Below are 15,003 nucleotides of genomic sequence, written 5' to 3'. Positions count from 1 at the left end.
TGAAGGCAAGGTAATAAATGGGAGGCAACTCCAACATCACCTTTGACCACCTTTTGCATAAATCAGCACAAGACATACCCCATTTAAAAAGACCTCCCAAACCAAGCCTTCGTATAGCACAGCTCTTACACTCCCTAGGCCTGATAGACATTTGAAGAGAATTAAACCCTTCATCAAAAGATTACACACATTTCCCAGCCCCACATAGGACGTATGCTAGAATAGACCACATCTTCGTCCCCACCCCAGAGATTCACATGGCACCCCATGCCACTATCTGTGCGGTACCCTGGTCAGACCATTCATCCCTAGCCCCCCACGGGACCTCAGCGGTGGCGCCTTAAAGCGGAGGTCCACCCTAAAGTGGACCTTCCGCTCATCGGAACCCTCCCCCCCTCCGGCGCCACAATTGGCACCTTTCAGGGGGGAGGGGGGGTGCAGATACCTGTACAGTACAGGTATCTGTACCCACTTCCGGGATAGCTCTCTGCGGAAAGGGGAGTATATTACGCCCCTTTCCGCAAGTGCCCGCTGCCTGCTGCCTGCTGGGAAAAAACACACAGATCCCAGAGGCAGGGGGGACCGTCCTTATTGCGCAGCGCGGCTCGCGCATGCGCAGTAGGGAACCGGGAAATGAAGCCGAAAGGCTCCATTTCCTGATTCCCATACCCAAGATGGCGGCGGCAGCACCCGAGATACGATCTACAGATCGGCTTCGGGTGCCGACATCGCGGGCGCGCTGGACAGGTAAGTGTCACTATTTTAAAAGTCAGCAGCTGCAGTATTTGTAACTGCTGGCTTTTAAAAAAACAAACAAACGCGGAGTCCCGGTGGACTCCCGCTTTAATGAAACCCTCCTGACCAACCCAGTACACCGATTAATGCTATAAAAAGGAACTCTGGTAATTCTTTCAAATTAATGATACAGCCGACATTTCTCCGAGATCCCTATGGGGGGGGGGCTCATAAAGCAGTAATGAGGGGGAAAATTATCCAGCTAGCCTCACGTTTGAAGCGGGAACAGCAGTTGGATGTAGCAAACCTAGAGAAGGAAGTCACTTAGCAAGATGCACAAACGCAAACCCACGCCCGATACTCTGGCTAAACTGGAAACGGCTAGAATAGCCCTAAATTTGGTTCTTACCTCCAGTGCAGAAAAACAATTAAGATGGGTGAGTGGCCGGTTTTACCTCTACACTTATAAAATTGGTCCTCATCTCGTGGCTAAACTATCCCCTAAATATAGGATTTACTCCTTACCCAAAATTAAATCCTTGGCCTGTTCTTTGACCCAGAACCAAGAAAAAAAAAAAAAAAAAAAAAACATATGCTAGAAGCCTTCCACTCATTCTACTCTAACCTTTACACCGAGACCAGCCCCAGCACAACTCAAAAACGTAATACCTTTTTAGATAACATTCCCCTCTCTAAACTCTCTGATCCCCATCGCTCCATATTAGACTCCCCAAAAAGTCAGAGGAGTCATTAAAGACCTTTAAAAAAAGGGTTCAGCCCTAGGCCCAGATGATTTTTCAACACTACTGTAAGACGTTTGTTGATGTCCTCTCTCCATATCTGGTCAGATTCTTTAAAGCGGGGTTCCACCCTAAAGTGGAACTTCCGCTGATCGGAACCCTCCCCCCCCTCCGGTGTCACAATTAGCACCTTACAGGGGGGAGGGGGGTGGAGATACCTGTCAAAGACAGGTATTTACACCCACTTCCGGGCATAGACTCCCATGGGAGTCTATGTCATTTCCTGTCCTGCCGCGCTGTCTGCTGGGACACACGGGTCCCAGTGACAGCGCGGACAATTCCTATTGCGCTGCGCGACTCGCGCATGCGCAGTAGGGAACCGGGAAGTGAAGCCGCTTCACTTCCTGATTCCCTCACCTAGAATGGTGGCGGCAGCAGCCGAGAGCCGAGCGATCGATCGGCCTCGCTGGAACCCGGGACAGGTGAGTGTCCATTTATTAAAAAAGTCAGCAGCTGTAGTATTTATAGCTGATGGCTTTTAATATTTTTATTTTTTTAGGTGGAATCCCTCTTTAATTCCATCAGCAAGGGTTCTCCCTTAGACTCTGCAGCAAATTTAGCATATATTTACGTGATCCCCAAACTTGGCAAAGACCCGAGTAAAGTAGGTTATTACAGACCGATCTCAATCAATAATGACGAAAATGTTATCAGACAGACTAGCATCCTTCATAGGGCCATATGTTCATAAGGAACAGGGGGGTTTTATTCCAGGGAGACAGGGCCAGGCCAGATAAGGAGGACAGTAGATGTCATATCCCTCTTGAAGTCAGGCTGGGATGGCAGACCTCCACAGGAGGGCTACCTACCATCCATAGACCTTCAAAAAGGCTTTTAACACCGTCACATGGCCCTACCTATTCACTACACTGGAATGATGGGGCTCTGGTCCCAACTTTCTAAAAATCTTGAAGGCCCTCTACTCCCACCCTAAGGCACAAGTCAGATCTCTTCCCTATTACAAAATGTAACAATATAAATAAACCAATCAGCGCACACAAAATATAAGTCAAGGAGAAAATACAGCTGAACACTATAAGGCATATCAACACCTCAAAAATAGAATAAAAAGTCAAACTAGTGAGTGACGTCAGCACCTTCAGGAGGTCCATCTCATCTGGTAAGAGTTTGGATTTGGTGGTGGAGGATCAGTCACTTAGACTATACAGCGGATCAGAATTTTGCTCTCCTCAAGGAGGTATCAATACCCTCTTATTGTTGAGAACTTTCTGTTGCATCCATACTAGCATGTGGGACTTACACATTGTACTGCACTAATTTGACTTTTTACAAAAAAGGAACAAGGCGGGGATGCCCCGTATTCCCTCTCCTTTTCGCAATCGCCATAGAAACCCTAGCTATAGCGATCAGACGACATCCACAGAGTCTAATGTAGCCAGTTGACCCATAAATGTGTACTATTTGCAGAGGATGTCCTCCTATTCCTAACATCCCCTCTTATTTCAACCCCTAATATTCTCCAGCTATTAAACAAATTTTCGGCGAGACTCAGGCCCGCAAGTTAATATTTGTCTAAATCTATAGCCCTCAATGTATCGACAACCCCGACCCTAGTAGACAGAATAAGAAGCCACTTTTCCCTTCTCTTGGAGCACAACCTCCATTCGGTACCTGGGTATTCACCTCATGGCCGCTATAAATCTTCTGTACAAGCATAGACGCCCATGTTCAAAAAAATAAAATAAAAAAAACTAGCAGCAGACCTTGCTCAATGGTCACTGTATAACATGTCCTGGATGGGAAGAGTAAATGCAATCAAAATAACCCTTTTACCAAGGATTCTCTACCTATTCCACTCCCTTCCTATCCCAGTCACCAAACTACATATGAACAAACAATCTAGAGTCAGCAATATTTCGCTTTATCTGGGATAAAACAGGTCACCGCCTCTCTTAAAAAAAATAAACATAAAAAAGTCCTTTTTAGACCTAGACTGAAAGGGGGATTGAGACTACCTAACCTCTGGTGGTATTACCAGGTGGCACAACTGAGACAAATATTTACCATCTGCTCCAGGGGCCCAAAACCTGACTGGATAGGGATGGAATGACAGGCGAATCCAAATTATATGATAGACTATTTGCTATGGCGTTCCCCCCCCCCCCCAGGAGGTCGCCCCCCCCCCCCAATCTATCCCCAACATTGTCTCACTCGGTAGCCTTATGCGACTCACTCTATAAATTGAACTTCATAACATCTGCGTGGCAACCATCAGCTCACATCTTTCACAACCCCTAATTTCCCCCAGGGATGGATTATCAAGGCCTTTCAGTGGTGGCTAGATCAAAGGTCTTTATCGAATTGGGCACTACTTCAACTCGAATGGATGCCTCAATTTAAGCCATTGCATTACCAAACTAGAAATGCCCCCCTCTGAAAAATTTTACTTCTACCAAATATCTAATTTCCTAAACTTGTTTTGGACCCGAAATACACATCCTCTAACAGTCACCCCATATGAGCAATGGTGTTCCACAGCCATGGATACAAGAGGCTGATGCATCGGAGAAAGCGTTGTACATGTTGAGCTGGGAACGTGACCTTGAGATACATTGGGATAGACACATGGCATTCTTTACTTTTCTTGTTCATTTAAAAGGGATTCTAAACACCTCCTTGATAGAAGCTAACCTCAAGGTCATGTCCTGCTGGTACCCCGGATCCTACCCGCCTCGCTAATTATGCGCAGTGTTTCCCCCTCTGCTTCAGAAGTTGCGGTCACTTGGGCACACTTCTCCGCACTATGCGGCAATATCCTAGAATTAGGGGCTACTGGAATAAAATTTTCAATTTAATCCGCAAGACCACTGGGATTGCGGTTAACCAAGACTCTTCTATTGCCCTCCTCAATCAAATGGATCCCAAAGATTTCAAAACCCCCCCAGGCTCTAATTAATTTCCTACTTCTAGGGGCCAAACTGACAATCGCACTGGCCTGGAAATCCCCCTCAGTCTCATACTACCTAACCAAACAAAAAAATAAATAAAAATCTCCTGGATTATGCCCCAAGAAAAGATCTCCAACACTATCCTAGATACTTTCAAGAAATTCAAAACGTATCTGGGAGCCCTAGGCCTGACACATCAGAGTCTTCACCCTTTCCCAACTTCCTGCTTCTCCTTAACATCTCCCGTCTCTTCTTGTACCCAGTACACTTATCAGCCTCTGTAGGCAAAAGATTTGTATTATTGGTGATAGAACTCCCTTTCAAAAACGTTCGTCCCACCTAACTCTACAGTTGCTAAAGGTTTAAACAACTTTAGTCAACCATAGCCCAGGGTCGTAGACCTAACAGTTCTTTATTATAATGGTTGATAATTTTTCTAGTAATACTCTGAAGTAAACGGAAGTAATGGGCTGAACTGTCCGGCTACCCCTAGCTCAGTCTGATCCCACGTGGGGTGCAAAGCGTGGAGTGACAGTACGCAGAAAGACAGTATCTACAATCAGTGCGTTATCCAATGTTATTTCATGCCTGATGTCCTTTCATGTGTTTTACCACACCTTGACTGTCCCATATTGTATGTGTGAATACTCTCAATAAAGACAATTTTCAAAGTGCCGCCTAGGAATAATTTAGGTACGGTAGTTTGTCGCCATTTCACAAGCATTCACAATTTTAAATCTTGACATTTTTAGTATCCATTTACTCAGTGCAACGTCATGTATATTTTACAAAAAAGATGGTATTATATTGTGTTTGTGTGCACTAAAAATCTATTGATAAATGGCTGAGAAAATATTGTGCAATATAAAAGCAATGCCTCCGCTTTCAGAAACTATAGAATGTTTAAGGAATCCAAGTAATTTACTAGCAAAAAATTAAGATTTTAACATGCAAGTGAAAAAATGTCTTCATTTCCCTAGATGGCAAGTGGTTCAAGTGCATGATCTTACTAGCATTGGATCTGCACACTAGATCCTCTGGTTATGTTCTGCAAATATACAATTTCAACTCACAATATACATACCCAAACCAACGAGGGCCATTCTTGCACTTGTGAAGTGATTCTGCACGTACTGCTGCAACTGAAGGAGAAAGAAAAAGAAAAGAAAAAAAAAAAGATAAATGTAAACATATGCTGAAGCAAACCTTTCTACACTCAATTTCCCTTTCTCCATCTCCAAAAACATGTTTATATCTTGTGCAAGAAAAATTCATGCCAGACCCAAAGGGCCTGGGTATGGCTTGCAGGGGAATCCCGACACTGGCTCCTTTGTGTTCACTGGTCAACTGGGAATCCACGGCTGACAGCTGAATAAAAAGTGCAGGGGATAGTCTGCATTTAACAATTATAATTTTTTTAATAATACATTTTAGATCTGTGTATGCGGTATTTCCCATGCATTTCTTTTTTTTTTTTTGCAAATACCACATAAACGGATAGTGAACTTAGATTTTCAATATGGCATGCGATATTTGGATCAAATGAGTCACGTGATCTAAAGATCGCAAGCAATATTCTTTTGTAAATTGAGCCCGTAGATTTGTTTTTTACAAGGTGAAAAACTGGTTACCTCATCTGGAGAAACTTTTCCAATTCTATAGTCAGGACAGAACAACGAATTAGAAAGACCATTACGGTAAGCAGCAACATGAAGATTTTCCAAGACACCTGTAGAAGAAAAAAATAAGACACTTCATATTAAAATATTTAACACTTCAAACACTTATTCACAAAATACACTTTCCACAACATCAATAGAAATGAAAAATAACCCTCACTGCTTACCAACTTGGGGATTTTGGTAAGCCAAAATCTTATCAGTCTTTACTTTGCCACCAAGTTCAGCGACCTCCCATCTTCTAAATTCTGGAGCAGTTGTAACATTAATAAGATATTCCATTACAGTATCCCTAAGAAAAAAAAAGAAAATCAAATTCCAAATTCTTTTGGAGTAGTTCGTATATTCATCTAAAATCTGTTATAAATAAAATCCAAAAGGGAATTACTAGTATTGGATTTCCAACCATTAAGTTAAGTCTGAGAACTCGATCCAGGGCTGTGCTCTGCACTCTCTCCCTCCTCACTGGGTAGATTGACAGCAGCAGGAGCCATTGGCTCTACAACAAATCACCCAAGTATTTTGATTTACTTACACATAATCTCTAAGACAATCCACTGAGTACACAATGTTTTCCCTTGTTGATGTCACACTGCAGAGAAACAAATACCATATCAGTCTTCCACACAGTAACTGCAAGAAGAGCTTAGTAGAACTTTTCAAGGAAAAAAAACTAAATAAAAAATAATCCAAAATGTACATAGGAAAAAAAAAAAATATGTGTGTGTGTGTGTGTGTATATATATATATAAAAATCAAAAAAATTATTTCTGTAGCACATCCTATGAACCTGTAATCCACAAAGCATAAACAGACATTTAGTGACTCAAAACACAAATGATGACCGTATGTGATCTCAGTAGTTCCTCCACACCAGCTATGCAGTGCATCCAAGAAGGTATTCACAGAGCTTCACTTTTTCCACATTTTGTTATGTTACAGCCTTACTCCAAAATGGATTAAATTCATTGTTTTCCTCAAAATTCTAAAACCCTATAATGACAACGTGAAAGAAGTTTGAAGTCTTTGTAAACTAAAATTATATATATATATATATACATACACACACACACACACACACACACACACACACACACACACACACACACACACACACACACACACCCCTCACATTTTCGTAAATATTTTATTATATCTATTCATGTGATAGCATTGAAGAAATAACACTTAAGCAACGTGCCGTTGCTTCAGTTATACTGTGGCGTTACCTGCGGCTCCCACGAGCAAGCGTGGGAACGACATCATCACGGCTCCGGACAATCACAAAGCCAGAACCGCGATAACCAGATGTAACCCGGGGGAGATGTCAACCGCTAGAGCAGTGAGCGAGGACCACTGCGGGGGCTTCAATCTCAGGTAAGTAATTCATAAATGAGCTAACATGCTATGCATACTAGCTCATTATGCCTTTGTCTTGGAGGTTTTTGTTTTTTTTAGGGTTTACAACCACTTTAACCATTTCTCGCCCGCGCTACAGCCAAAAGACGGCTGCAGCGCGGACGCCTTCTGCCGCGAGGCCATCCCTGGACATCTTCCCTTTAACTTCCCCTATGCGCGCCGCCCTGGGCGCGCATCGGGGAAGTTCTGTGCTGGCCGTTTCCCTCGGACACAGCCAGTCTCAGATCGTTGTAAACGGCCAATCACAGCGGACGTTTACAATGTAAAAGGCGTGCCCAATGAGAGATGATCTCATATGTAAGCACACAGTGTGTGAGGAGGGACAGATGAACCGTTGCATCTCTGCAGCGGTCAGTGTAAAAAAAAAAAAAAAAAAAAAAAAAAAAAAAAAATGCAGTGCCCATCTGTCCCCGCTGCCATCTGCCCCGTCAGTTCCATCTGCCCCCAGTGCCACCTGCCCCCAGTGCCACCTGTCATCATTCCTCTTACTAAATACCTTGGAATGTCTACTTTCAAAAAAAGGGGTCATTTGGGGATTATTTGTAATTTTCTGGCTTGTTCGGGTCACAAGAAATGAGATAGGCCACCAGTACATCACACCACAGCTTGTAGACTCTCTAACTGTCACAAAGACCAAATAATATCCACTAATTTGGGTTATTTTTACCAACGATATGTAGCAGTATAAATTATGGCCAAAATTTATGAAGAAAAAAAAAAAATGAATAATTTGCAAAATTTTATCACAGAAATAAAGAATGCATTTATTTTGTCGCAATTTTCGTTATTTTTTAATTTATAGCGCAAAAAAGAAAAAAAACCTAGAGGTGATTAAATACCACCAAAAGAAAGCTCTATTTGTGGGAAAAAAAGGACAAAAAATTCATTTGGGTACAGTGTCGCATGACTGAGTAATTGTCAAAGTGTGAGAGCACCGAAAGCTGAAAATTGGTCTGGGCAGGAGGGGGGTTTAAGTGCCCAGTAGGCAAGTGGTTAAGGATGATCAGTGAAACAGGAAACACTTGAGATTAATTTTCAGTGTCATGGCAAAGGCTTTGAATACTTATGTACATGGGATTTTTTTTGTTTATTTACAATAAATTTGCAACGATTTCAAACAAACTTTTTTCACGTTGTCATTATGTTGTTATTGTTTGTAGAATTGAGGAAAATAAACATAATCAATTTTGTAATCAACGTAACATAAAAATGTAGAAAAAGTGAAGTGCTGTAATTACTTCCCGGACGCACTGTATTTTATAAGACTGGCACAGCCAACATTTTACAGTCACCCGCCATGAGATTTTTAGCAGTGAATTAAAGCACAAACCTTAAGCTAGCACCAGCAGCTTCAAGACCACGGGTAATTTTAAAAGCGGAGGCTCCCTTAGTTGTCTAGGAAAAAAAAAACGGTTTTGGTAAAATACATATGCCTAAATTATGTAAAACAAGTATGCCCCTGGTATCAAGCCCGTTCTGTGCCCAATACACATCTGAGATTTCTCATTACAAATAAACCATTTTAGTGCTTTCCCATAAACTGTCATGACTGAAGAACATGTTAATCCAGTTTAGTTGCCTCAACAGCAGAGAACACATACACTCACCGGCCACTTTATTAGGTACACCTGTTCAATTACTTGGTAACACAAACTGCTAAATCAGCCAAACACATGGCAGCAACTCAACGCATGTAGACATCTAGACATGGTGAAGAGGACTTGCTGAAGTTCAAATCAAGCATCAGAATGGAAAAGAAAGGGGATTTAAGTGACTTGAAACGTGTCATGGTTGTTGGTGCTGGTCTGAATATTTCAAATACTGCGGATCTACTGGGATTTTCACGCACAACCATATCTAGGGTTTACAGAGAATGGTCTGCAAAAGAGAAAATATCCAGTGTGTGGTAGTTATGTGGATGAAAATGCCTTGTTGATGTCAGAGAAAAATGGGTAGACTGGTTCAAGATGAAGAAAGGCAGGCAGTAACTCAAATAACCACTCATAACCAAGGTATGCAGATTATCTCAACGCACAACACATCGAACATTAAAGCACATGGGCTACAGCAGCAGAAGACACCATACCATTTGCCACTCCTATCAGCTAAGGACAGCTGAGCATACAATTCGCACAGGCTCACCAAAATTGGACAATAGAAGATTGGAAAAACGATGCCTGGTCTGATGAGTCTGGATTTCAGCTACGACATTCAAGCGGTAGGGTCAGAATTTGCCTTAAACAACATGAAAGCATGGATTTATTCCGCCTTGTATCAAAGGTTCACGGTGGCGTTATGATGTGGGGGCTATTTTCTTGGCACACTTTGGGCCCCTTAGTACCAATTGGGCATCATTTAAACGCCACGGACTACCTGAGTATTGTTGCTGACCATTTCCATCCCTTTATGACTACAGTGTACTCATCTTCTGATGGCTCCTTCCAGCAGGATAATGCACCATGTCACAAAGCTTAAATCATCTCACCACTGGTTTCTTGAACATGACAATGAGGTAATTGTACTCCAATGTCCTCCACAGTCACCAGATCTCAATCCAATACAGCACATTTGGGATGTGGTATAACGGGAGATTCACAGCATGGATGTGCAGCCGACAAACCTGCAGTAACTGCGTGATCCTATCATGTCATATGGACCAAAATCCGAGGAATATATTTCTAACACCTTGTTGAATCTATGCCATGAAGAATTAAGGCAGTTCTTAAAGCGGTTCTGCACCTTTAAAAAAAAAAAATTATTAAAAGCCAGCAGCTACAAATATTGCAGCTGCTGACTTTTAATAAATTGACACTTACCTGTCCCAGGGTCCAGCGATGTCGGCGGCAGATGACGAGCAATCGCTTGTCTCTCCGCTGCCCCGCCGCCATTCTCTGTCAGGGAATCGGGAAGTGAAGCATTGCGGCTTCACTGCCCGGTTCCCTAATGTGCATGCGCGAGTCGCGATGCGCTTCTCCACTGGTCTTTGCTGTGTCCTGGGAACTGTGTGTTTCCCAGAACACAACGGGGGGCGGGGCATCTTGTCGGCTAGCGGCTAGCTTGTCCCGGAAATGGGTGCAGATACCTGGATTATCCAGGTATCTGCACCCCCCTCCCCCCTGAAAGGTGCCAATTGTGGCACCGGGGGTGGGGGGTGGGGGGATGGATCAGATGAGCGGAACTTCCACTTCAGGGTGGAGGTCCGCTTTAAGTCAAAAGGGTCCAACCCGGTACTAGCAAGGTGCGCCTAATAAAGTGGCCGGTGTGTGTATACATACAGTATCTCACAAAAGTGAGAACACCCCTCACATTTTTGTAAATATTTTATATATTTTCATGTGACAACACTGAAGAAATGACACTTTACTACAATGTAAAGTAGTGAGTGTACAGCTTGTATAACAGTGTAAGGTTGCTGTCCCCTCAAAATAACTCAACACACAGCCATTGATGTCTAAACCCCTGGCGACAAAAGTGAATACACCTCTAAAGGGAAAATGTCCAAATTGCACCCAAAGTGTCAATATTTTGTGTGGCCACCATTATTTTCCAGCACTGCCTTAACCCTCTTGGGCATGTAGCTCATCAGAGCTTCACAGGTTGCCACTGGATTCCTCTTCCACTCCACCATGACAACATCGTAGAGCTGGTGGAGGTTAGAGACCTTGCGCTCCTCCACCTTCCATTCGAGGATGCCTCACAGATGCTCAATAGGGTTTAGGTCTGGAGACATGCTTGGCCAGTCCATCACCTTTACCCTCAGCTTCTTTAGCAAGGCAGTGGTCATCTTGGGAGGTGTGTTTGGGGTCATTATGTTTGAATACTGCCCTGCAGCCCAGTCTCTGATGGGAAGGGATCATGTTCTGCATCAGTATGTCCCAGTACATGTTGGCATTCATGGTTCCCTCAATGAACTGTAGCTCCCCAGTGCCAGCAGCACTCATGCAGCCCCAGACCATGACACTCCCACCACCATGCTTGTAGGCAGGACAAACTTGTATTTGTACTCCTCACCTGGTTGCCGCCACACATACTTGACACCATCTGAACCAAATACATTTATCTTGGTCTCATCGGACCATAGGACATGGTTCCAATAATCCATGTCCTTAGTCTGCTTGTCTTCAGACAACTGTTTGCAGGCTTTCTTGTGCATCATCTTTAGAAGCTTCCATCTGGGGCGACAGCCATGGAACCAATTTGATGCAGTGTGCGGCGTATGGTCTGAGCACTGACAGGCTGGCCACCCACCCCTTCAACCTCTGCAGCAATGCTGGCAATACTCATATGTCTATTTCCCAAAGACAACCTCTGGATATGACGCTGAGCACGTGCACTCAACTTCTTTAGTCGACCATGGCGAGGCCTGTTCTGAGTGGAACCTGTCTTGGCCACTACACTGCAGCTCAGTGTCAGGGTCTTGGCAATCTTCTTATAGCCTAGGCCATCTTTATGTCGAGCTACAATTCTTTTTTTCAGATCCTCAGAGATTTCTTTGCCATGAAGTGCAATGTTGAACTTCCAGTGACCAGTATGAGACAGTGTGAGTGATAACACCAAATTCAACAGACCTGCTCCCCATTCACACCTGAGACCTAGTAACAGTAAAGAGTCACATGACACCAGGTAGGGAAAATGGCAAATTGGGCCCAAGTTGGACATTTTCTCTTAGGGGTGTACTCACTTTTGTTGCCAGCAGTTTAGATATTAATGGCTGTGTGTTGAGTTATTTTGAGGGGACAGCAAATTTGCACTGTTATACAAGCTGTAAACTCACTACTTTACATTGTAGCAAAGTGTAATTTCTTCAGTGTTGTCAGATGAAAAGATAGAATATTTACAATAATGTGATGGGTGTACTCACTTTTGTGAGATACTGTACATACACACAAATAGAACACTGAATAATGTCATTTTGCACTTATACAGTATTTGTAGACTGCTAAGAAGCTGCAAAAGACAGCAGTGAATTTAAATTAAAAACTTTTTCTGCAGGTGCAACAATTATACCAGTCACTATGTATCCATGTGTTTTAGGGGATAATCCATTACAGTCTCTCAGACACATGGTAAATGAAAGCAGAACTCCCAAAAGTGGAAGTTCTGATTTATGTCCTCCTCCCCTAGCACATCTGGATATTATATTTTTCTTTGGGAAGTGGGTACATGGTTTTGATAGCTACCCGCTTCCACTTTTGCTTGCATCACCTAGGCAATCTGAGTGGAAGTTCTGCCCCCCCTCTTTGTCCGCAGTCTTCTGGGATACGTAAAAGGTCCCAGAAGGCTGCAGGAACACTCGCAAAGCACAGGGTGTACATATGCAGTGGGAAGCCAGCCAACTTCCTGCAGTAAGCATGCAGGCACCGGAGACCTGAAGGCAGATGAACTGGCTCAGATGAGGACAGTGCTGAATTCCTTTTATTAAAAGTCAGCAGCTACAGTATTTCCTCATCTTAACTGTCATCCAGCCTGACATCCGGACTTTACAGGCTGTAAGTTGAAGGAAGAGGCTCCCCATTCCAAATGTATGGGCCGACCGCTCATTGATTACAAACAAAAAAAGTACAATTTTTTCTTCCCATGAGAGTTACTGATATACGTGCATTTCTCAGTACTATTAATGCGGAACTTAGTTTGGTGAACCGCTTTTGTGTTTACTTGATCCTGCAAGTTTATTCATCCAACCAGTACGCCTATCTTGGTCTAAGGTTCCCTTGTTGTGAGACTTCCATTGGAAGCCCTTACTATATGATGAGCCTGATTTTAACTGTCACAATGCGAGTTGCCATTTGTCTTTTGACCACAATAAATCTTAATATTTTTACACTCAGATTGAGCACTGCTGTTCTTCCTAACAGCTACAATATTTGTAACTGGTGACTTTTTTATTTCTAGGGTGAAGATCCCTCTTTAAGAATGAGACTTACCAAGTTAGAAGCAAGTCGTAAAACATGATTAACACCCAAAATGTTGGCGGATTCATATCTGCTTCCTGCCTTTATAAACACTCCGATCCTAGAAGATGGGGAGTAGTTTTCTAGAGAGGCGACAACCAGCCCATTTGGCAACTTTGTAATCTGTAAAACAATATACAAGCATGTATCAAGAGCTAGAAGCTGGTGATAAGATACATAAAATGGCAAAATATAAAACCTGTAAGGAGGACACATTCTTCTCAAAGAAAAAAAAAAATTAAAAAAACACATATGCACCATACAGACATACACGCAGAAAACCAGTAACAAAAACAGAATCCCCCCCGAGTGCGAACAACTTACCTCAAGCTCCTCAGGAGGAAGGTGAGCCTTGCCAGCCGCTTCAGGCTTTGTGGCTGCTTTTGCAGAGTAAAGCCTCCTCTGTAATAAAGCATAACATTAAACAAACATTAAATAATTTCTATTGATGCTACAGTCTCCGATCCAAAATGTAAATAAAAACACATAATTGGGACTCTATCAGAATACCACTACCCATCAGAAAACGCAATGGAAGGGACGTTGCTAACAAAATTGCCCTTTGAGCATGTGCTATGTGTTCCAATAGGTTTCCTAACCTGACAGAACACAAAGGCGGCAGCAGACATCTTCTTACGCCCAGACAAGTCTTCACGTTGACATTTTAGCAGTTAAAGAGAAAATAAACCCTGATGGGGTTTTCTTCCTCTTGTTCCCTGCAAAGTAGAAGCATAATGGGCTAGTATGCATCGCATACTAACCCATTATATGCCACTTACCTGCAAATGAAGCCCGTGCTGTCCCCACTGGTGGTTGCGTTCATCTTCTCCCCTCTTCCTTCCGGGGCCATGGACTCCGGCTCTGTAACTTAAAGCAGCGCGTTGCTTTCCGCTGACGGAGCTGACCCCCAAATCTATGTCTAATACAGTTCTGGCGGGCCTTGCCACAACTGCATGACAACCATGTGCAATGCGATTGCGGCACTCTAGTATGGCAATTATACGGTTATATAGTGAGGAGGCAACATATTGCTTCTTTAGTGCCTGTTAAACCCCTCTGAAAACCAATCTAAGCTTGGATCAATTTTTAGAGGAGTTGCAGTTCCTGCCACCCATGAGAACAAACTTTTACTCCTCATTCATGCTGGTTGTACTGTATTGTATGCCCATGCTGGGCCATGTTCACATACACATGGATGTACAGGTGCTTCATGCATTCTGTGCAAGCAGTCCTAATTGATGTTAATAAGGACAAAGCTGCTGTGTCCCAATATGTTTTGTGTGGATACGTGCCCCCAAAAGCACAGACAGTGAGAGTTTGGGGACACACAACTGCTTGGATGTCATATTGGGACACAGCAGCTGTGCCTGTGCAGCCCCTGTGTCCCAAATGACATCAATGGGACTTCAGGAACATCCTTTTGTGGGTAAACATGGCCGTGCATGGGGGTGGGGTATAGTATGCCCAGTGTGAATGAGCCCTTACATATATAGGCATACACAATACCCAT

The 15,003-nt window shown here is 43.2% G+C and overlaps 1 protein-coding gene across 1 annotated transcript in view; it reads right to left on the bottom strand.

The window, feature by feature from the left end:
* The window catches only part of UQCRC2 (ubiquinol-cytochrome c reductase core protein 2), a 36,086-nt gene that overhangs the window by 19,307 nt on the left and 1,776 nt on the right, over positions 1 to 15,003 (bottom strand). The window contains exons 2-8 of the mRNA XM_077448995.1: positions 13,818 to 13,895; positions 13,467 to 13,616; positions 8,873 to 8,937; positions 6,659 to 6,715; positions 6,291 to 6,415; positions 6,076 to 6,173; positions 5,529 to 5,586 (exon numbers count right to left, since the gene is read on the bottom strand). Of these exons, the coding sequence (XP_077305121.1) occupies positions 5,529 to 5,586; positions 6,076 to 6,173; positions 6,291 to 6,415; positions 6,659 to 6,715; positions 8,873 to 8,937; positions 13,467 to 13,616; positions 13,818 to 13,895 (631 nt within the window). The remainder of the gene's footprint in view (positions 1 to 5,528; positions 5,587 to 6,075; positions 6,174 to 6,290; positions 6,416 to 6,658; positions 6,716 to 8,872; positions 8,938 to 13,466; positions 13,617 to 13,817; positions 13,896 to 15,003) is intronic.

The sequence above is a fragment of the Lithobates pipiens genome, unplaced genomic scaffold, assembly GCF_037356315.1.
Source record: "Lithobates pipiens isolate NorthernLeopardFrog02 unplaced genomic scaffold, aLitPip1_a1.2 Scaffold_22, whole genome shotgun sequence".
NCBI lineage: Eukaryota > Metazoa > Chordata > Amphibia > Anura > Ranidae > Lithobates > Lithobates pipiens.
Note: the sequence above shows the minus strand (reverse complement) of the source record. Positions and strands in the feature narration are given on the sequence as shown.